Genomic DNA, 23575 nt, shown 5'->3' on the forward strand with positions numbered 1-23575 from the left:
CATATATACGGATTAACCTGATGAATTAACATGTTCTAAAATTGTGAAATGAGTTCAGTTTTAAATTCGAGAAATATTGATTTCTTTTATTCGATTATTCGTCGTAGTCGAATACAAAATATATTTAAAGAAACTTAGGTTGGCCTTCAGGCAAAAGGGATCCTATCAAATGATAAACTTGACCTTGTATCTTAAAAGTAAGAATGAAAGGAGCATCTAATAATTGTTGAGCACCAAAGGATCATTTAAAACGCAATACTATAAGAGCTAATATTGTCTAAGAACTGTTTAGATTGCACATGTTCCTCTAAAACTTAAAAGTAGTGATTTCAAAGGTTCCGGCGTATCTTCAAACGAAAGCCTACTCCTTACTCCACGGCGTTAATATCGCCTATACAGAAGATGATCTGTAATCAATTGTGAGGTTTATTTATTATTTATTTATTTATTGGAATTATTCTTACAAATTATTACAATAACTTAAGTCTAAGTCCCACAAAACTGCACATGCAGTTTGACTGTGGCAAAGCAAACCCACTTTTATATTATTTTGTCGGACCACACCACCGAATTTGTAGATTGATCTTCTATGTTTACCTCTAAGTCATTAAGACTATGTCGAAATCTGTCTGCAATAAGACGGGCCTCTCGCTATTCGTCCGTTTAAAGAGACCAATAGTTTCAATTCTTAATATTTCATTAAACAAACTTATTAATCGTTCTTGTCTCAAATAATGGTAATATTCGCGTCCCTACTCTAGTCATTGCTTATGCTCATGTTCATCTTCGAGAGATCGAATAATATTATGGTGCACCCTATTATTTGTCAAACGGTCTTCATATTGAGTAAAAGTTTCAGAATTCTCGAGATAAAATATGACGATCGTGATCAGCTGTGAGACGTAATTCCCTCTCAGTGAGGGTTTCGGTCTCACGGGATAGTACATGCCGTTCGCGGTCAGCTGTGAGCCGCAATTCTCGTTGTGAAGCGGTTTCAGGTTCGGCATAACACATGTTGTTTTCGGTCAATAGTAAGCCTCTTATCTCTAACGATCCTTGAGAACTCTTACTTCTCATTTTCTTAACTTTGCTCGAATTTCGATATATAAAGATTTTTTTGGTGGCACTGATGCGGGTGAATAAAAATTAAAACGGACTAAGAGTGTTATAATCTCAATCATCATCATCAATACATATAATAAAATTGTGGAAAAGTGATGTCTGTACAATTAAAATATGTAGAAAAAAATTAGCAGGTGTTATTATTATCGAGAAATCGAGAGAAACCATTTTTTTCTCTTAAAAGCTCCCCCCCTCCCACTTCTCGAACTCCGATTGACCGTAATTTATTTTTCCTTACATTTTTATCATAATATCCTTTTCTAATGGGTTTCATCCTACTGCGATTTTTTTTTGTTTCAAAAATTATCTACCCTGGTGTATAGGTAAATTTTCCACATAAAATGTCCTTTAAATTATGTCGTATTATATTTTTAACCCCTGACGCAAAAAGACTGGTGTTATGTGTTTGACCGCTATGTATTTCTGTGTGTGTGTGTGTGTCTGTCTATGGCACCGTAGCTGGCTAACAGGTAAACCGAATTAGATGCGGTTTTTTTTGTTAGGCAGAATATTTTCCGACGCTGGTTCTTAGATAAAGTGTATCAAAATTGGTTCATCCACTTATTATACCTACATAGGGGTAAAAGTGGGAATGAAAAAAATGAAAGTTATAATATATTTTTAAAGATCGTCGGGAAGTTTATGAAATTATTTATTCCTTTTTCTATACACTTTTCTTCGTCTAAACGGTTTAGTAACGTGCTCTCTCTCTCTTCAGCCTTTAGTTACGTGCGTGAGACAGGAAAGATCTAATTTGGATTTGTTTCTGGATTTGATAAAAACTGAGTATCGATTAAGCTGATCAGTGGCTACTGGCTACACCATAGATTATTAAAAACATCCGTTTAAGAAAGGAAGGAAATAGAATTTGCTCCTCTCCCCCCCCCTGGTTCCTAAAAAATAATATGACATAATTTAAAAGAAATTTTACGTAGAATTAGTTAGGCATTTCTTTTTTGATTTTCGATATTATATACTAATCATAATTTTTAATTACAATATGTAGTAACTATTTGGTATAGGTTAGGCATTTCATTTCTTGATTTTCTTTAATAATTTGGTACGTAAGTTTTTTAGCTCAGTTTAGTAAGAAATTTTAATAACAATTCTTTTAATTATTTATGATAGTACGTATTTACTCAATAATTGTATGTTAAGTAGTAATTTAGCATGGGCGTAGCCACGGTGGGGCTAGGTGGGGCGCTTACCCTGGCTTTGATCTGGTAGGTACTAATTGTGAAGGGGAGTGGGCGTGGGCGTGGGATTGGGACTGAACGTGGCATATGGCGTGGGAGTGCGAGTGGGCGCGGGAGTGGGAGCATGAAAATAAAAATGATTTTTTATTGTTGCCCCACCCTGAGCCCATGGTCATAGGTCCCATAGTCACTATTCCACGCGAACGAAGTCGCGGGGACAGCTAGTAGACAAATATAATCAGAAAGCTAAGCTCAACCATAAAAGATAGACATTTATGATGTCGGGAGATATTTTTAATATAATATGGAGAACATTTCTTTCATACTTGATTTCTGTGTAGCTTTAACCATTAAGATACACGCATTAAGAACGCACACGCGACGAAAGCTTAAAAATGGAGTTGCTGCTCTGCTCACGAATATGAAAAATAATTGTACCAAGTTTCGTTTAAATCCGTCGAGTAGTTTTTGTTTCTATAACGGTTATACAGACAGACAGACGGACAAACATTTTTGACGTCGATGTCGATCTCTAATCACCTCGTGATAGTTATATTTATATAACTATCACGAGGTGATTATAGGAAATATATTTCATGTGCAGAATTGACCTCTACAGATTTAATATAAGTAGGTATACATATATTTAGATTCCAATTTCCATGTAACGTTAAATTCGACTATATAATAACTAACAGACAACGCAGGTTACTCTCGTTTCCGTAAGTTGAGGCGGCTACATATTCGGTCCTAATATGACTTTTTGTGAACGAAACGACAGCGCGGTTTAATTCGATGGCAACACCATCAGAAAAAAGGAAATATTTTTAACTTTGAAAAAATATTATGATTTACACTATTAATACTATTTTAACATTAACACAAAATATAAGACTATGAGTGTGTAAAAATAAATCCAGCTAGTTTCACATCACACTTATGTTTATAATTAGGTATACGACATGAAAATATATTAATTACCAAGCAATAATCATACAGATAAATACTGAACAAAAGTATTAACAGTCAAAGCATATTTTTACTAACAACATGTAAATGATGAAGGAATAATAATTATCAACGAACTAACCTTTTTGTATTAGAGTCCCGCCTCGTGATCGAATTATTAAAACACGAAGATTTTTAAAAATGTAACCAATGAACACAATCAATATTAGATTAACTGTAATGGTGTCTAGTTTGACTTAAAATAATATACATCTACCCTCACTTTTAAAAATGTAGTATATTCACACGAATTATATAAGCGCACCTTATAGGGAAGGGAAGATTTATTATGGGTTAAAGAGTTAAATAAATAAATAACATAATTATATTTAAATTATTAATTTTTAACATTGTGTTCAGTAGTGTTAGCATGTAAATTGATTTGATTTTTACGAAATCTCATAGATGGCGCTGAATCAAATTTGTCTTTATAGTACTAAGATTCATTAAACAGTTTCTCTGCCCAAATTACGTAAATGACGTAGTTTTTATAGTGTAAAGCTAGATAATAGCATGGCTTACTCAAAAACAACATTTAAACATGAGTCTTTAGATTGTACGCTGTCGTAGTTCACGGAATACGTAAGAAAAGTAAAGGTTCACAGCTCCTCCCCCGGAGGTGATAGCATGATAATATGTTTAAAAAAACCTCACACGACCTGTTAGTAATATTCATGCAAAATTTGAAGTCAATCTATGCAGTACTTTTCGAGATTAGCTCGGACAAACATACAGACAAACAGACAAACAGACAAACAGACAAACAGACAAAAATTCTAAAAACTATATTTTTGGCTTCTATATCGATTATAGATCATGGATTATGTATTCTTTAAAAAAAATATTCAATGTACAGTTTTGACTTTCCTACGATTTTATTATATGTATAGATATAACAACAGCATGTGCATAATATAGTCAGATAAATTGAAAACCAGGGAGTTTTAGACTATACTTACAACAAAAAAAGGTACGTAACTAAGTTGCATATACTTATGTATATAGTATTTAAATTCTCATAAAAGGCGAGGTAGAAATAAAAGAATATGCATATTTATAAAAAAGTATATTTACAATTCACATTGTACATTAGTCTCATTATTAACCAAGTTCATTCTACTAATCCATACACATTACTTATTTTTCCTCTTCTTAGTGTAAGTATCGACGGGCGGCAATCCACTGTCAAACTCGCTAGCTGTGTGCATCGAACTCTGTTTATTGGCTATTCTGTTTGCGAAAGCGCCCGGCTTCATTTTAGGGAATCTGTAAGGTATTTAATCACATTAACCAAATAGAACTGTATATATAACTGTATAATTGTATATATATGTATTATGTACACTGTTATGTATTTAATAACAATTTTATAAGGTTCTTATATGACGAATGAATAAAATACAATTGAATAAGGGCTGATTTTTCAATCCTTGGTTCAAACTTATTCATCTTATTGCCCGCAATTGACAGTTTACAGGTGACTTTTTAATATTATCGTGTAATAAATACTTTATTGGATGGATTTTTTAACCAGGGTTGAAAAATCGGCTCTTAATGGATTAAAATCATCATAGTACAATCACCAATTTGTATCTATACCTAATCTATAAATTGAAAAAGCTCAAAAAAGGAAAAATGTCCGATATAGAATATCTATTAAAGTAGTGGCTTTATAACTGTCAAAATAGCTATCGTTGCTGACTGAATGCTTGACCTTACTAATCAATCAATTATGTGACTGAGCTCTAAATCTGTTTCCGAACCATAATAAGAATAAAATTAACAATAATTCCTCTTCAAAATACACAAACACAACATACCCAGGTCTCTTCTTCTGTTCCTCATCCTTCACAGTCAATCTATTCATAGGTTTTTCCCTCATTAGCTTAGGATCAGACCTCGCTCGTTTCGCAAGGGCCGCCGGAGTCTCGCGTAGAGCGAAGGCTTTGGCCGCGTGCCCTAAATGTAAGTGCCTTGCGTCTAGATAGGGCCTAACTTCGCGGGGATAGCCCGAGTAGAAACGCACCCAGGATGTGAACGCTATGGATGGAAATAGTATTTTTATTATACAAATTGCCAAAAGCTGCAATTATCTCGCGAAGGGCGAAGGCTTTTACCGTGGGCTCTAGATGTAAGTGCTTTGCGTCTAGATAGGGCCTTATGTCGTGAGGATAGGCGGAATAGAAACGCATCCAGTTCTATAATTAATAAAGTTTCAAAACACCATAATATTTTGTATTAAAACTAATTAGTAATTAGTTTTTATGAGTATACTGCTCTTTTAATGTACACTTGAAATAAATATGTATATAAACATGGAATAAAAACAATAATGTTGAGGAAAATTTTGCGTGGAAACGGACCTGCGTTACTGTTTAAAAATCAACAAGATTCTACAGTTTGTAACATTTATATATTACAATATTAATTACATTAGTATAATGAAGACATTTGAAATTTAAATAAATAAAATAATTATATTTCGTATACAAAAACAGTTCAGGATCTTGGATTATGATTACCTACATGAGGATAATATTATGTATCCATTTTTTTATTTAAATAGTTAAATATAATTTGTAATAAACACTTCAACCCTATGCTTTTAAAGTTAATATAAATAAATAAAAGTTAATACAATATAATGAACGAGTGCGCGTTATGCTTCAGCTTAGCTTGCACCGCGATGGCCGCGCGTTGTATGCTCTAGAAGCTTGTAGAACCTACGACTCGACCTATTAACGCAACCTTATTGCACAATACTCACCCCTGCTAGCCCGTGCCAGCCAATCCTTAGAAGAGTGCGCAGTGTGCTCCAGCTTAGCTTGCACCGCGATGGCCGCGCGTTGTATGCTCTAGAAGCTTGTAGAACCTACGACTCGACCTATTAACGCAACCTTATTGCACAATACTCACCCCTGCTAGCCCGTGCCAGCCAATCCTTAGAAGAGTGCGCAGTGTGCTCCAGCTTAGCTTGCACCGCGATGGCCGCGCGTTGTATGCTCTAGAAGCTTGTAGAACCTACGACTCGACCTATTAACGCAACCTTATTGCACAATACTCACCCCTGCTAGCCCGTGCCAGTCAATCCTTAGAAGAGTGCGCAGTGTGCTCCAGCTTAGCTTGCACCGCGATGGCCGCGCGTTGTATGCTCTAGAAGCTTGTAGAACCTACGACTCGACCTATTAACGCAACCTTATTGCACAATACTCACCCCTGCTAGCCCGTGCCAGCCAATCCTTAGAAGAGTGCGCAGTGTGCTCCAGCTTAGCTTGCACCGCGATGGCCGCGCGTTGTATGCTCTAGAAGCTTGTAGAACCTACGACTCGACCTATTAACGCAACCTTATTGCACAATACTCACCCCTGCTAGCCCGTGCCAGCCAATCCTTAGAAGAGTGCGCAGTGTGCTCCAGCTTAGCTTGCACCGCGATGGCCGCGCGTTGTATGCTCGCCGCGCTTGGCGCAACAGTCCGTAAAGCTTCTAGAACCTTCGATTCGTCCGATTGGCGCAACCTTATTAAAACATATAAGCTTTATGTATGTGACCGATTGTTATCAAACTTTATAAGATTATCAAAACACAACGTATTTTGATAATCTTATAAAGTTGTTATTACTTTTTTAACCGTTACCAAACTGGCGGAGATTAAAACATCAAAATAATTAAATATAATATCAGAAATGGGATGAAGGAATGATTCAATCTCAGAAACTGCTAGAACTTTATTATTTGATTAGGATATAAGCACATAATTATATACGAACCTGATCCTCTTTTGTTCCAAATGCCTAACAAACTCAGTTTCACTCGGCAACAGGAACATAACGGCAGCGCCAACTTGAGCTGCTCGGCCTGTACGTCCGACCCTATTAATGCAAATATAAGAATTTTTAAAAATATATTTTATAAGGCAAAATATTGTATTTTTCAATGATAAATCGAAAAGCGTTTTAAAATTATTGTTCATTTTATGATAAAAAAAAACACACACACACAAAATATAGTGACGCGTGTTTTAGCATTGTAAATAGTTATATGTCACCCACCTGTGCACGTAGTCCGTAGCCGAGGCGGGGGCGCAGTATTGCAATACAAGATCCACGCGTGGGACATCTATTCCTCTTGCTGCTACATCCTAAGTGTGAGAAATAAAATTGCAATGCCCACTGAAACTATGAGTATCTACTTAAGAATAAATTAAAATCTCATCGTAAATACGTTTTTGGGTTGGAGATTTCAATAAATTCATCGAAAGATCAGAGTAATGCCCCAGCCACACGACTCGACGAGTGGTATGGGAAGTGACGAGGGAAGTAGGCAGGGACGTAGTGTGGCCACGTTACTCGTCATGCCACTCGTCGTGCTCATCGTCCTGCTCACTGCTGTCGGCTTTTGCGCGCGAGTCAAAGGACCGGCAATACGAGTGCGAATTAGGGATGGGCGTCATGGAATCAACGGACTAGTTAAATTAACCGTCTATATGTACACTCAACGATTCGACTAGTCCATCGCTCACCAATGCACTAGTTGAATTCAACGGCTAAACAGTCTTATTGATAAGAATAAATTCTTTTCTTTGAAATTTTTAAAAAAAAATATTTTTTGGTTTACAAGACCAATGTTTTGAATTTAAACTACAAAAACAAACGATAATAAGTTTTTTAGTAATACTTTTTTTAGGGAGTATAATTTTTGTAAGAAAGCATAAATATTTATTAATTGTTTTATTGAGATTAGAATTTATTGTTTTAAGAATTTATTTAATAATAGTTATTTATTTTACACATGGACTAGTCGAAGATTTTAACTAGTTGAATGACTAGTTGATGAACGACATTTAACTATCTAGTCTCGTTGATGAAAAATACGTCGACGACCCATCCCTAGTGAAGAGCGTCGCGATTAATCGCGCGAGTAGAGCAGTGTGTGGCCAGACGGCAATATCGAGGCGAGCGGCAGCGCGATGAGCAGGACGAGGAGCAGCACGAGTAGCAGGACGAGTAGCATAGTGTGGCTGGGGTATAAGATTTCTAGCAAGAACTATATTTGAAATAATTATGTATAATTTAGCTAATTTATGTACATATTTTAAATTTTACTTTTACAATCATAAATCATACATCACTATCGACAATTAATATGGTAACTAAGCATTACTCTTTTGACCCAATAGAATCCAATAAAAAATACTTGTAATATCAACCAATTGCATCATATAACTATCATATCGATCAGAAATAATAAAATTTTAATTGTAAAATAATTTTGAATTACAAACATTTATAAGTCGATACAATGTATTCACGTGAAATCACGTGTTAAACTTTTTGCAGATAAGATATACTTACGTGTGCATATTATACACAAGAGTATTGTAATATTTTCATAATACATTAAAATTAAGATTACCAACGATAATTAATCCATAAAGGCCACTCAATATAAGCTTTATACGGTGTAATAGGAAACCAGGCGGTAGTAGCACCCTGCTGTGATCGAGATTGGAGAGATATCATTTTTTATAACAATTTTTTCTTTATTCTCAAGTACAGTAAATTGTAAAACTCATATTGTACTATGCAAATTACTTTATAATAGCCGTCAAATTGAGAAATTTTACGTCTTCCTCAGATTTTTTTCTTCATATAAAACGCAGTTATCAACGAACTAATTTAAAATAAGCACATAATATTCTATAGAAATTATTTAAATATGTTAATTAATAAAAATAAATGTAGTGTAACAACAATTATCTATATTGTGAAAAACTGCATCATTTTTACGTACAAAAATATGAAACTTTATCAATTAATTTGGGTTTTTTCTTTTATAATTTATTATATTTTTTACACGTTTACGCACGAAATTTAAACATCAATTAGCACAAATCATAACTGGACAGATTTTATTATAAGTAGATTAAGTTTCTATTAGTTAGTCCTTTTATTATTATTTTTTTAAGTGAAACTTCTTTTGGCGCGCTGAAAATAAAATTTCAAGATCGCGTCAAGGTAATACCGTCACGTCATAAAGTAAGGCGACGATTTTGTTACCTTTGAATCTTGCCAAACAATTTTCACTTCTGACACGTGTGCTCGGCACACCGTCCTTTGTTTAATCTAACTTACCGTACAGAACAGTACTCCTCTTCTCGCAGTACGGAATTGCTTGAAGACCTCCATCCGTTGCTCATGCGGCATAGAACCGTGCAAGCTGAACACATCCACATCCATCTGCATGAGACCTCCTTCGGATGGAGCTTCGTAGTCTATTTCGAATTCCGAACCTGAATCGTCTGATGACTCCTTTATAAAAAAAAATGTGATGAAATAAAACACGTTTTTTTTTTATAAAAACTCATTTCACCTGCGGAAATATTTTCACTTTATTTACCTTTTCATCCTCCTCGTCACCTTCAGTTTTCCTCTTTTTAGCTTTGATATCATTTTTAAGTTTCTTTTGTTTACGTTTTTTGACGTCTTTACCAGTTAAGACGGTTTCTATTAATTCGGAAAAATAGTCAACCATCTCCAATGTTGCCATGAACACAATCATTTTCCCGCCTTTTTTATTCAGTATGCAATGTTCTACGATAAGAGAGCATAAAGAGACAAGTCTCAACTTCATAGGCACGACAAGGAAGGTTTGGTTAACCGTCGCCGGTAGAACAAGTTCATCTTCAACAATAGCTGTTTTTAGAGCATTTTCAAACATACTAATCTGTGGCTCCGGTATTTCTTCTTTTTCATCTTCCTCCTCTTTTACTTCTTCAACATTATTCTTAGTGTTGATTTCTTTTTGTACTTTAAAGTACTCGTAATCAGAGTCACTGTCGCTGTCATTATCTTTGTCATTGCTCATATTAGTTTGTTTTTCGTTACTTTCACCCTTAGATTCATCTTTCTTAAATATATCAGGATGATTGGCACCGTTAAACGCTTTAAGACCTATAGAAAAAGCAATTATTATAAGATTAACATAATAATTTAGGATACTCAACTCTAATACGTATAATAGTCAATACATGCCTCCTCTACTTTTGACCGTCGTATCTTCCTTTTTCGTAGCTGATTCGTTATTATCTTGTTTACTTTCTTCAATGATGGCAGGGGCTGGCTTATTCTTTTTGTCATTAATTGTAATTTGCTCATTAATTTTTGTATCTTTTTGTTCATTAGTTGGTTTAAGTGAATCAGCTACAAGTGCTTTTCCATCCGAAGTGTCGACAAAAACTGGTTCTTTCATTGTTATTCCAGCCAAGTTTTCAACGGCCTAAACATTTACATCATTACATTATATTAACTAAATTTTAAATATAAAAAATTTAATTTAACTGTCTTATTTTTACCTTAGTTAAAGTTGCCGACAGTAAAATGGTTTGTCTTTCTTTAGATATAAATATATCAGTCAGAGGATGTTTTGAAACAGTTTCCTCCTTATTTGTATCGTCGTTTAAACTTTCGTCTTTTTCTGGTGGATCTCTTATAATGCTTTGTTTGACTAATGCCATAGGATCATATGTAGTTTTCTTTGTATGGTCTTCGATAGCTTTAACTATGGCCGCAACATCTTTTTCATAACCCATATCTAATAATCTATCTGCCTCATCTAATATTAAACATCTAAAATTTTAACAAGTAATCATAACGATATTATAAACGAAAACAAATCTTTTCAATGAAATTTTATTCCAAATTTTAGTTTCTTACCCGGTTTTAGCAAAATTTAAAGAATGAGTATGCCTTAAGTGATCGTTTATTCGACCTGGGGTACCTACTAATATATTCAGGCCTTTCCTTAACCTGGCCTTTTCAGCTTTTCTCTTTTGTCCCCCGCTGAGCAGTCCAGGGACAATCCATATGAATGGCTAAAATTTTATGATATTCATTAAACCTTGTATAAATTTAAAGGCTTTCATGTATGTTGGTTTTAATTTTTATTTTTACATGATATTTACATCCACATTGAGATTTTTTACTATTATTTCTTCTTAGGTTAATTATTCATTTTCAACAAACTAGAAGCCTGAATTGTAACATCAAGTCCCAATGGAAATGGAATAATTAAACATGTGTCACGAATCCATACATTTTTTTTTTCGTTTTGCTACATTATTTGATGTAATATTTACTTCAAATGGAGCATGAAAACAGAACTTGTGGGTGAAAATGAGAGTTGAACTAGTTTATTATTTTTACAAGGTTAATAACTCAGGCCTCGGAATCACAGACACAATAGAAAATCTATTGTGTCGTGGACCGATCGGGCCGTTCGGGGATCAATGTGTTATTATCTATAATTATAATGTGTCAAGTACAACAAAGTGTCATTTAGTTGCTAATTGAAAAGCCACTTAAATGAAAACAGCTAATTGCATTAAAATACATTATTAAACTAACATGCAATAATTTCGTTATAGGACAAAATCTGAATGCAACACTGTCATTTTGAAAATGTATAAATAATAATACCTAAAACAAATTAAGAAATTACTTTGAACTACAATTAAAAAAACACAATAAAACATAACGCAGTAAAGGTATTGTGGGTTTAAAAATATAAATATAGATAATATACAAACCTTAGTAAGCTTAACAAATAATTCATATGTTTGCACGGCAAGTTCTCTAGTGGGAACAACAATTACCGCTCTGACACCATCATGTCTATTTATTTTAGGCCTTATAGCTTGCAAACCTTCAATTACTGGCAATGCATATGCTAAAGTTTTTCCAGAACCTGTTTGTGACCTATTATAAAAAATAATACATATAATTTTTTGTGTATATAGGTAGGACTCTGTGATTTTGGAATTGAGTACAATATACTAAAAGAAACATATCCATTGAATCTGTTAATTATAATAGTAAGTATATGTTAACTTTTATAAATTAAGATAATTATAATTGAATGAGGGCAAATTAAAAATAAGTTTTACTATATATAATATAAATTATCACATATTTTAAAGCATGACATCCTCGCTCTTATGCCCATGGTGCATCTTTATTTAACTTTAACTTTTAACTCTATTTCAACACTTTTAGGGTTTGTATAAAACTAAAGAAGAGATATAATTTTAATACCAACTAACATAAATACCTGATTAAAACATCTCTTCCTTGTAAAATAATAGGTATTGCTTTCTGTTGTACTGTCATTAACTCACTCAAGTTCAAATTTTGTTTAAGATTTGCAATGCTATGGGGATGAATATTTAAGTCGGCAAATGTTGTTCCAGCAAACACTTTTTCTACAACAGGCTTTACTGCTCTCTGGCCAATTCGAGGGACGTCTGGGTTATTTTTAAATAGTGATGATATCCAGCCTCCGCTCCTTTGTTTTTGTTTTATCACCATCTCGTCTGTCACTTCTTGGTAATTTTTCCCTTGAAACTTTCCTTTGTTTTCAGCGAGGTCACGTAAATTTGTCTCCAGATTATTTCCTTTTTTAACAGGAACCTCAGTTGGTTTTTCAAACTTTGATGCAGAATTGGCTGTATATTGATTGGTAAATTTTTTAGGAATAGCATTTTGTGGACGTCTTCTTGCCATTATCTTCCCCGAATAGTTTGGTTTAGAAACAAACTTATATTCTCCAACATTCTTTTGAGTTGGTTTCCCTTTAACATTATTTTTCTGAAACAACACATTGTGTTAGTATATGGTATGGCACTTCACGGTAACGCAAATTTTTGTATATACTTTTTTTGTAGTGGTGATATTTAGTTGTAAATCTTCCATTTTATGTGAATAAAGTATACAATTTCGACTCAGAACATTAAAAAAGAGGTTATATCCACGCTGTGACACTTTGTTTACAAATTCACCCACTGCATGAATGTGTCAATTTTGACAACTGCTTGACATTTGACATCCCAGATCACTGATATCTGCGTTCCTATCATCGCAGTAGTCTTACACATGTGCTCTACGTACCTACTTTTAATTTTTTTATTCATGACAATTAAATTTTGTAGCATATTCTTCGTACACAATACACTACGTATGTTATGACTACATGCTGTACTTAACATATTTCACAAGTTGGAACTTGAAGCCCGCAGACCGCAGCTTCACTCGCGGGGTACCTGGGCAAAAGGAGCCCAGCTACCGCGCAAATCCAGATTATAATTAAATTAATGTATCGTTGCCCAAATTTCTTAGAAGTCACCTGTTTTTTCTTTAAAAAAGTAAAAATAAAAATCCATACATTCGTTCGTACAAACGTTATTTTTGTATTATTATTTATTATAATATTAGGAACAATAAACTACAATCGATCGCATATATTATAATATCTTTATCACAGAATAATTGCTTTTTTTCGCTCTTTACAGTTTAGTGGTTTCTCAAAGCAATATATAAAGAAGCAGTTAGGGATTATCGATTAAAAGCTTACAGGCGTGTTTTATGTGATGTGAACTTCAAGAGGATCACGTGCTGCCACGTGCCGACAAAACATTACTTTATAGAATCTATAGGGTGGAATAAATATTTGTCGTTTCGAAAACCATACATAAAATATGTAAGCCCTCGAATTATATTATCATGAATGGAGTCATTAATCGGGAACAAAAATCATGCGCAGTTTAAAAATAACGTATGTGCAAGATTGGGTTAGGTACCTACTTAAGTTTTTAGTAAAATAGTTTTGAATATTATATACGAACTACGATGAGAATAGGTAATAAGAAAAAAAGAATATTATACTGTAAGATTTTTTGAAAGTAGTAGATAATAATATCACTTGCTCTGTGGTAAGTATTAGTAATGAGTTTAAAATATTATTGCTTGAATAATACCAGTTTTTAAACTCCAAATTAGAATAATTATTATTATTATCTATACTAATATTATAAAGCTGAAGAGTTTGTTTGTTTGAACGCACTAATCTCGGGAACTACTGGTCCGATTTGAAAAATTCTTTCGGTGTTAGATAGCCCATTTATCGAGGAAGGCTATATTTCATCACGCTACGGGCAACAGGAGTGGAGCCACGGGGGTGAAACCGCGCGGAGCAGCTAGTCTGTGATATTACTACTAAACTGTTAGTACTTGGTTAGTACCTAGGTATTAGGTAGTTAACACGTTCACTGCGGCATGTCCAGTATCGGGCCATCAGCGACTACACCACAGTGCGGCGCCCAAAATCGCAGTTTTCACCGTGGTGCGGCGAGGTTTTTTATATGTTAATCAATGACTAGAAAAGAGACAAATATATTTTTGTGATCACAGTTTGAAGTAGGACTCAATTTCGTTTAAAAATCGTATGGCAAAATATTGGACCAACGCATAGAAAAGAAACCGTTTCTTTTGTGTGCGGCATGTCAAATATTTTGCCATGGACAAGCACCTCATGCCGCACTGTACTGCGAGCGCGCCGCGTGTCAGTCTCGCATAGTGATGCACCAGGACCGAAGCACTTTTCTTTTGAGTTTTTTTAAATGACAATGATACCTTAAAGGCTTTAGTTTTTTTACTTTCTTTTATTTCGTAGCATAAATGCAATAATGTGATGACAGTTGTGAAAATAATATAAAACATTAAAACAAAAGTTACTGAACAAATTAAAACAAAAGTTACTGAACAAATTAAAACAAAAGTTACTGAACAATTTCCTGATAGTACTCTATCAAGTACCTTGTTTTATATGTTTTTTTTTTTGTATCGACGATCTCGTTATCTGTTAACAAACAGACTGAAATATACAAAATTGATTTATATCGATATCGATGTTTTATTTTACAGTGTTTCCCATCGCTATTACTGTAAACATACAGTATCAACGGAGTGCGGGATGGCAAATAATTTTTCACAAAATCAGGGGTTTACATTTTCCCTCATATCTTTTAAACTATTCGGTCAAACTAAAAGCTATTCATGCGGTATATACTAGACTATATATACTATTATCTGAAAAAAAATTTTTTGAAATATCTTGAAATTTCATGAAATTATTAACCTTCAAAGTCAGAAGGTGCGATGTGATAAAAATGGCTCATGACGCACAGTGGTGAACTTGCCGATGTGAAGTATGGAAGACATGCCGCAACAACGGTAAGTTTGGCATTTTAGGTGCCGCAGTGAACGTGTTAACGCGCACCATATCGCGGGTGTCAACTCTTTATAAAAAGGCACAAATTTTAAGATTATAAGAGACATAAGACCCAAGCGTAAGAGAATAAAATAAGCTCTCAAAAAATAAATGGCTTTAAGTACATAAAACTGATAATATTATGGATTTTTATTATTTAATGATCCATCCCTCCTAGATTCACAAGTCACAACGGCATCACGGGAAAACATTCTAGTGTAAATAAAAACTTCAGAAAAGTTGCGTATGAAAAAAATCGCAGAAACACAAATCACAATGAATCTGATGGAAAAAAATATAATCCGTACACTTAGAATTCAAACATAGTACGTACATAAGACGAGGGTCGAGCCCAGAGGTGTGAGGGCACGACGTGATTACCGCCGGCCACCCGGGACAACCCTCGCATGGGTTTATATATCCATACTAATATTATAAATGCGAAAGTAACTCTGTCTGTCTGTCTGTCTGTTACTCAATCACGCCTAAACTACTGAACCAATTTGCATGAAATTTGGTATGGAGATATTTTGATACCCGAGAAAGGACATAGGATAGGTTTTATCCCGGAAATCCTACGGGAACGGGATTTTCTTTGAAAACGCGGGCAAAGCCGCGGGCGGAAAGCTAGTGTATAATATTGCATAGATATGAATTGGGATGAATTCTTTCTTTTATATTGGACATGTCGTAGCATAATATGAACAAGTTGTGTGATAGAGGCCGATGTCTTAGCGAAGACTACTGATTAAGCTCCTAATATATGTATTATATAACTATTTATTGTTTACCTTGCATATTGCTTGAATTTTTTTTATGAACAAGAAATAATTAAAAAAAATTCGAGTGACGGTGTGCATTCGCCATTTACGTAGAGCATAGCAATGAAATAATAAGACAAAATATACACTCACGAAAATAGCATTCCCCGTGAGGATGTGTACCTATAACTCATGTATAATTGTTAGTATAAAAGCGAAGTACAGTAAATATTGAGATATTCGAGAAAATCCTAAGAGGTAAACCTTAGACTGCTATTCTTACAAAGTAAAATAGATAGTCTCGATTAACAGGTACCTATAGGTAATAACTAAATTTGAAAATCTGTATACCAAATTCAATGTAGATTTAAATTTAAGTGGGGCTATTGAAACTAGCAGCTGCTCGGTGACATCAGATTCGAAAGGTGCAGTTCAAGAATTGAAGAAAATAGCCATATACATAATATGCCAAACCTCGCTCAGCCATGTAACCCATAGTAACCACAATGTAGACATGTAGTAGGTACCTACTCAATAACAAGTTGGCTAGATAAAAAAAATAGGTTTTTGTCGAAATAAATCTGGTATATCTACAATAAAAAGCATTTACCAAAACAACTTCTAGGAATATGACATTAAAAAAGCAGTTTAAATTTTTTCAAGGAGACAACTTGATTAAAATTTGTATCGCTCTAGATAAGATTTTAATTTGGCAAGACAGTAAAATTGCTAAATACCCATCGCTTGCTGCTCTCTACAGCTTTTGAAAGAGGCTAAAGCAGCAGCAGTAGTTAAAGTTCCAAGGAAAATGCATAGGGCAAATAACCATACCACTCAATCTGCTGAGAAGTATTTCTGCAAAGCCATAAACACTTCTGAACTCAGTAATAAATAGCCGTCAATCTCCTGAAATATTGAATTTATTTCATTGCCAAGTGTTTTTATGTCAAAAATCGAAAACAATACAATTAAGACCTTAGAATTAAGACATAGATTCTGTGAAACAACTGGGAACTAATTGTACCTTGTTACTAAGGGACAATTGCCGCCTGTTTCTGTCGTAGTAAACCTTAAACGAATATCGGCTATATAAATGGTAAAGAGACTTGTTAGTTTGGCGACAGCGGAAAAATCTTTCTCTTCGTTATAAGGTTACGAAAAACAAGTCATGACTAAGAGTAACCTCTAACTGACTAGCATTTCTCACGTTCATAAAAAACATACCTATTGAAGTACATATGTACCTAGATGAATTAATGATCTGGTGTTTCGGGAGCAGTTGTAAAAAACAATGAATTTTGTAATTTAAGATTTAAATATATAGATATAGATTTGAAGTAGACCTACTGTAGGTATATTAAGAAAAAAATCCAGACGTCACCATAGATAAGCTTTTATGTCAATAATAGAACAGCTCATGTTAGTTATTGTCATAAACGCTTAATAGTTTACCTTTTCGTTATTTCAAATAAGTTTTTAAAAGCTTTAAGCGATGGCATTAAAACCCACAACATGCAAAGAGGCTATTGCGCGTTGGGAAAAGAAAACTGGTGAATCGGCTGCTGAAGCCAAAGTAATAGAACTGCAGTTCCAGTGGCCACCGATCGAAAAGATGGATGGCGCGCTTTCCACTCTTGTTGCTTGCGAGTATGTTATTTTTTTTTAAATTATTCGATATTATGAAAAAACAAATAGGTTTAAAAGATAAGTTTAATACAAAATCATGGAAGCTTAAAGATTTAAGTAAGAGCTTTTTCAGAGATTTTTTTTATTAGTACAATAATCCAGGATTCTTTTTTAAAACTTTAGTACCTACCTATACAATGTTGCTAAGTATATATAAAAAGGTACATTTCTAATTTCATGTTGAAGGCGTTTTTGGAAAATTTACCCCGTCGATAATAATTTAAGTACTGGAAACAATTACTTTGTTTTGCAGGAAGTTGAGTCTGTCATCCAACATGATAGATAAAATTGCAGGCATCGCTGGTATGAGAAGTCTTAAGATTTTATCATTAGGAAGGAACTATATCAAGACCTTGGCTGGAATCGTAAGTTGCTTTTTTAATAATAAAAAATGTTATTGTAATTAACGACATACTAAGCTACTTTTACGCAATTTTGTTCATCTAAAAACCGTTGATCCGATCTTCACTATTTCACCTCGGTCGTTTCATTGATTTTCTTTATAGTTTCACTTAACTAGTTAGGTATCTGTTTCTTGTGTCCTGCGGGTCCTGCCTAAAAATTATAGCATTTTTTTCGTAAGGAAACGGTGGCTGATACGTTAGAAGAATTATGGATAAGTTACAATCCGATTGACAAGCTGAAAGGAATCGGTGTTATGAAGAATCTACGGGTCCTGTATATGTCCAATAATGCAGTCAAAGAGTGGGTTGAATTTAACAGGTTACAGGTAGGTGTCACTTACAATTCTACATATTATATAACATATCGTTACAATTCAAAGCTTTTTTAGGAGGTTCATTCGGACTGAAAGTTTTAATTAAGCAATCCAATCCTAATCCATTAAAAAAAATATTGTAAAATGGTTCAAATTCCGTATTCAACATTTGTTTCTATTTTTTCAAATTTTCAAAGATTTCTAATTTCTAGTTTGTTTTAGATTTATCGGTATTTGATTTTTCAGGAGTGCTCCTCTCTAAGAGATCTGGTTTTCACTGGAAATCCTCTATGTGAAAATATGGCGGACGTCGATACTTGGCGTACCCAGGCTTCCAACCGTTTGCAACAAATTACTAAACTCGATGGCATTCCTATACTGAGGGATACTGAATAAATTTTATGAACCTATTATACACCTTATAATATGAATTGTTATTTTAAGTTTATTTAATAAATTAAATACTAGTCTGCTTCCAGGTGCTTCTTTTTTCCATTACGTAAAATCTATACATATTACCCTGTAGAAACAAATCTTTAGACTACGATTTAGATTCGTTACCTAAATCATTTTTTAATTCAGTTCGATCTAAAATTACTAAGTACATAAATAACTATTAACTTTATAGTTTACTGCACACGTTTTTATAGACAAATACTAAAAATTAAAATCTTTTCGCTAATAGGTATGTCCTCGCTCAGTTCGATGAAAATACATAAAAAAAGAAATCACGCATGAAATAAAACAGTACAATATTATAGTGTTGTCCGTCCACTATTACGATTCGTCATACGTCTGAAAGCCGACGTAATAGCCTGATTAATTCGCGGCAAAAGGAAATACGAATTGGCGAGGGTCGCAATTGCCGACGGAAAAGTCCCTCACTGTAGTCGCCCAATGGCCCTGCTATTGTATTGCCTCTAATAAAATTTAATGATGTAAACGGATAGCGCGAATTTATCTAACTTCGTAGAGCCCTGAGAGACGCTCGTCGAGGGGAAATCAATTAACGACAATATATCTGTCGGAGATTGAATTATTGCTACATGATAGCTTTGAACACAACTTGAAGGGTTTTATATAGGGTAAAAAGTATTTGTCTCTTAAAATAGACAATTAGATTATCATGCCTCTTATTGTTTGAATATAAGAAATGAGAATGATAATATTATAATCATTTTAAATGTCGAATTTTGAAAATTATTTAAGTACTTTGTGCTTGCTTGTTCTTTGTTTGTACTGTGTTCATTATTAACTAGTAAGTATTAAAGATCTACCCTTTTACTTTGAAGCGAGTAAAACTATTTCTGATAAGTCATTTTATATTTAAAAGGCCATTTCATTACCCTTAGAAATTGATTTAGATACTCGGTTTAATATAAGAATCGCGTGTATCCAAAACCATAATGATATTACACCATAGGTGACATTTGAATGGCATTCAATAATTTAATGGAACTCCGACCATTGTGTGCTTTTGGTAATGGGCCGATAATTGTTCGCCCAAACAGAAATAACTCTGTTAATCACAATGAAAGTCGCACCTTCCCTACATATTTGAGTGCTTGAGTGCCGGCGGTCATTATTTAATTATTTACATGACAATCGACCCAATTTTGATTTCTATTTGACATTTCGATTACATAACGTATTGCCGCCGGCGAGCGGCATTTTGTGACATCTGTCCTCGAATGTGTTACGAACTATAAAATTCAATTTCCCCAATCGGCTATCGGCACATTTATTATTCATAGACCGGTACAAAGAAGCCCGGCCACTAACAGATGTGATGTTTTACGTGAAGGAATATAAAGATCACAGCGTTATAACATGATCACTGAGGGACTTGAATTTAATATGACATTCATATCCAATAAAATTTGCTTTCGACATGACTAAATATAGCAATCTGCGAATATGCTCTCAGCCGTGAATAAACAATAGCATCGCGTGATATCTTTTTCTATTTCTTCATAACCGTCCATAAGGTTTCACATGAAAACGATACGGAAAGGGTTCAAATCGAATCGTCGTAAATAATTTTGCACGTTTGTGAACGATATGATTGCAAGGTAATTGGCAACAGATTATGCTACTGAACGCGTTTAATAATGGATCAATCGATGTCCACTTTCGTAATAGCTATATCGTAGCAGCTGGTTAAATCGTGTGATCGAAAGCGGCCACTCGCTCTGTGGAGCCAATAAATCAATCTATGTCGTCGGTAATGCACAATCCATTTACTCGCATGTAGCCTAATTGCTGTTAGCGCCGCCCAATGGCCACATTAGCCTGAAATGTTCCCCATACGCCCGCCCTCTCGGCCCCTTCAGAAGCTAGCACACAAACGGCCCAAATAAGCTTCGTGGACTATAATGGTTGATTTTCTAGCTCACAAAACAAGCCGCTGCAAATACAGCAGCGCTTACGCCACTTAAAGGCGGAGAAAATGGCTTAAGTGCTTTCTCTATTATACTTAAGGTCGTTCGTGAAAAGGATAATTTTCAACTCTCCACCGCCCTTGCTTGAAAGGACAGTATTGTGTGGATATAACTTACGAATTAATCCTAATGGTATTATGTATTTAAATTTTAGATCATACTTTTGAAAACGTTGAGGTAAATATTTTAAAGCAGGAATCGGATTTAACTTTTGAATATTAAAAATATATTTTCATACTAACGTTTTCCCTATCTATATCTAGAGCTGTCGCTTATCGATTTTTTAATGCAATTAAAATTATTATGACTAATAGCTTAGAAATTAAAGGTAACTACTTATTAATCAATTTATTTCACTTATCAACCTGAGCATGTTCACACGTTCCTAACGTCAAGTGAGATAATATTATATTTTTAAGTTGGGTAACCTATTGTCGCTGCAAGCGGCGAGGGTCGCAAAATAAAGCTTTCCCGACAAACAATAGTTCCGGCCCTTTGTCGCGCTCAGAGTTGAGTAAACAGTAGTTTGAGTGTTGTGAGGTCGGATCGTGGCCTAAGAGGTTACGGCCAGATAACTTGCCGCCCATAACCTTTGTTTGTTTGATATATTTTTGTCTTTGTGGAGACTGCTTGGGTTCGGTGAATGCTGGTACTTCATTTTAAGGACACATTGTAGGTTAAAGAATATTTGTTGTTTTATATTTAGGAGCATACATTAAGATAAATAATATACAGACAGATTGATTGATACAGATAGATTGATATACCTAGCTCACAGATATTTGAGGTAAAAACACAGTAGATAGATTAATACATTTCATAAAAATCAAAATTGTTTCTCGCAATTAAATACACGATCTGAGGCTCCTTAAAACTCGAATCTGCATATAAAAAGAAATTAAACAAACAAACATAACGATCGCTAAAACCATAACAATTTATTCAAAACGGAAAAGTCACGATCGCACCATAAATTACTATCTCAACATTAACACCTACTTTCCATAAAGGCCGATAAACCAAATTTAGTTTTCATGTTACGCACCCCCGGCAGCTACTTATATAATAAGCAATGATCAATGGAGAATAATCCTATTGTGTCGCGAGCACACAAAAAACCGTGTCGGAATTATTTCGCTACGCTCACACTAATATCTCCATTACATTAGCGTACTCGACTTATTGTTAATCCTTTAAATCCACAACTGTAGAAGGCATATAAATCATACGTCATGTCGTAAATTTTAAATATATAAGTAGGTACAATAATAATCAATAGAGAGGTAATCTGCATACCTATATATAAACCTGTAGATGTGTAGGTACATTTGTAAACAATGAAAAATGAAAAATCTACAGAGAGAACATTGGAAAATCATAGTCACCGTAGCAATTATTTCCTCCTTTCTTGGTCCAATTCAATAGAAATTTCCAAAATATTTCCTTATTTCAAGCTTTATGATTTCTGAAAAACGGAAAAATAGAGAGTTTACGTAGTCGATGTTGTACTGAAAGTTTTACAGAAAGTGACAGTTGTTGCAACAAAAGAAGTGCATGTGCATTCTGCAGCACACATAATAGCTTGTGTTTATTCAATTTAAGTCACTGGCAACACAATGTCGTGTTTTCGCCAGCAGCGTCCCGAGTTGAGTCGGAGCGCCTCCGGGCAATAAAATTAATGAAGCGTGGAGATGGGACCATTTTACTTGTATTATTCGTCTCCTGCGGGCTGAGACTGAAGCGAATGTCCATTAGTTCTGTTTTAACATGTTAGCGATGTTGAAACGTTGTAAATGCGATTTACTTTGCAGAGAGGGTGGAAAAGTAGCTGGAGTGATTCGGTCGCAATCGATAGTTGATAAGATAGTCGGGGAATTTCAGAAAGAGGTTTTATAAGACGTTACATAACCGAAACAAATTGTTACATTTAAGGACTCGATTGAAAGTAGATATGGAAAAGTGAAAGATATTTTTCGTAGTCGATTTAAGCTATAGACTAATGTTAATTGCTCCTCTTTCCTTATACTTAAAGAGTCTCAAATGCTTTTACCGGATAATAACATATTATATTCATCGTACTTATAGGTACCTTCTGAATGCAAGCAGTAGTAATACACATATAAAAAGCTTGTAATTTTATATCCATATAAAATTAAAAATAGGTACATCAAAGGCCAGTTACCAAATTTAACATTTCACTCCACAGTCCAGAACAGCTATAGCTAATCCAGAGGATTATATGGGAACAATTCGCGTGAAGATACATCGATAACCTACCATTTGGTAGAGGAAATGCGAACACAAGTGAATTGTAAGCGAGAACAATGGTTGCATTACGTCGCATTAGCGGTTAACTGATGATCAAACGATTGTGGCGCGGCTTGAGCGCGTCAAGTTTACGTGATATCATCGTAATCCCTCCGTAACCCTATGGTGCGATTCGAAAATAATACTCCCGTATTGTTTACTTAATAATACGATTGTATAAAGAACTGAAAATTTATGTTTTAGATTAGTTCGCGCTTGATTTAAAAAAATCGGGAC

The 23575-nt window shown here is 34.3% G+C and overlaps 2 protein-coding genes across 2 annotated transcripts; one reads left to right on the top strand and one right to left on the bottom strand.

Annotated features, from left to right (window-relative positions):
* Positions 1-4379: 4379 nt before the first annotated feature.
* LOC149909505 (ATP-dependent DNA helicase DDX31) lies at positions 4380-13165 on the bottom strand. The gene is made up of 13 exons (XM_090119509.1): positions 13034-13165; positions 12432-12967; positions 11911-12079; positions 11039-11196; positions 10678-10951; positions 10358-10601; positions 9723-10276; positions 9458-9634; positions 7376-7464; positions 7094-7195; positions 6690-6841; positions 5147-5366; positions 4380-4592 (listed from the first exon to the last, which is right to left on the bottom strand). The coding sequence occupies exons 1-13, from the start codon at positions 13070-13072 to the stop codon at positions 4460-4462; spliced, it is 2847 nt and encodes a 948-aa protein (XP_089975635.1). The 5' UTR covers positions 13073-13165; the 3' UTR covers positions 4380-4459.
* Positions 13166-17678: 4513 nt separating this feature from the next.
* On the top strand, positions 17679-18986 carry LOC149909506 (dynein axonemal light chain 1-like). The gene is made up of 4 exons (XM_090117635.1): positions 17679-17833; positions 18126-18237; positions 18456-18602; positions 18837-18986. Exons 1-4 carry the CDS (start codon positions 17679-17681, stop codon positions 18984-18986), a joined length of 564 nt encoding a protein of 187 aa, XP_089973761.1.
* The last annotated feature ends 4589 nt before the right edge of the window (positions 18987-23575 follow it).

Source organism: Colias eurytheme, chromosome 3, assembly GCF_061535395.1.
Source record: "Colias eurytheme isolate Ceu_HAF_F1 chromosome 3, ilColEury1 Martin Lab GWU primary, whole genome shotgun sequence".
NCBI lineage: Eukaryota > Metazoa > Arthropoda > Insecta > Lepidoptera > Pieridae > Colias > Colias eurytheme.

Excerpts from the sequence above, each read along its gene's own strand:
- LOC149909505 (XM_090119509.1), bottom strand. The coding sequence starts at position 13,072 with ATGGAAGATTTACAACTAAATATCACCACTACAAAAAAA. Across the intron at positions 12,968-13,033 it reads ATATCACCACTACAAAAAAA|AAAAATAATGTTAAAGGGAA; the intron begins GTATATACAAAA and ends GTGTTGTTTCAG. Across the intron at positions 10,602-10,677 it reads TGTCGGCAACTTTAACTAAG|GCCGTTGAAAACTTGGCTGG; the intron begins GTAAAAATAAGA and ends GTAAATGTTTAG.
- LOC149909506 (XM_090117635.1), top strand. The coding sequence starts at position 17,679 with ATGGCATTAAAACCCACAACATGCAAAGAGGCTATTGCGCGTTGGGAA. Across the intron at positions 17,834-18,125 it reads TCCACTCTTGTTGCTTGCGA|GAAGTTGAGTCTGTCATCCA; the intron begins GTATGTTATTTT and ends TTTGTTTTGCAG. Across the intron at positions 18,603-18,836 it reads TTGAATTTAACAGGTTACAG|GAGTGCTCCTCTCTAAGAGA; the intron begins GTAGGTGTCACT and ends TTGATTTTTCAG.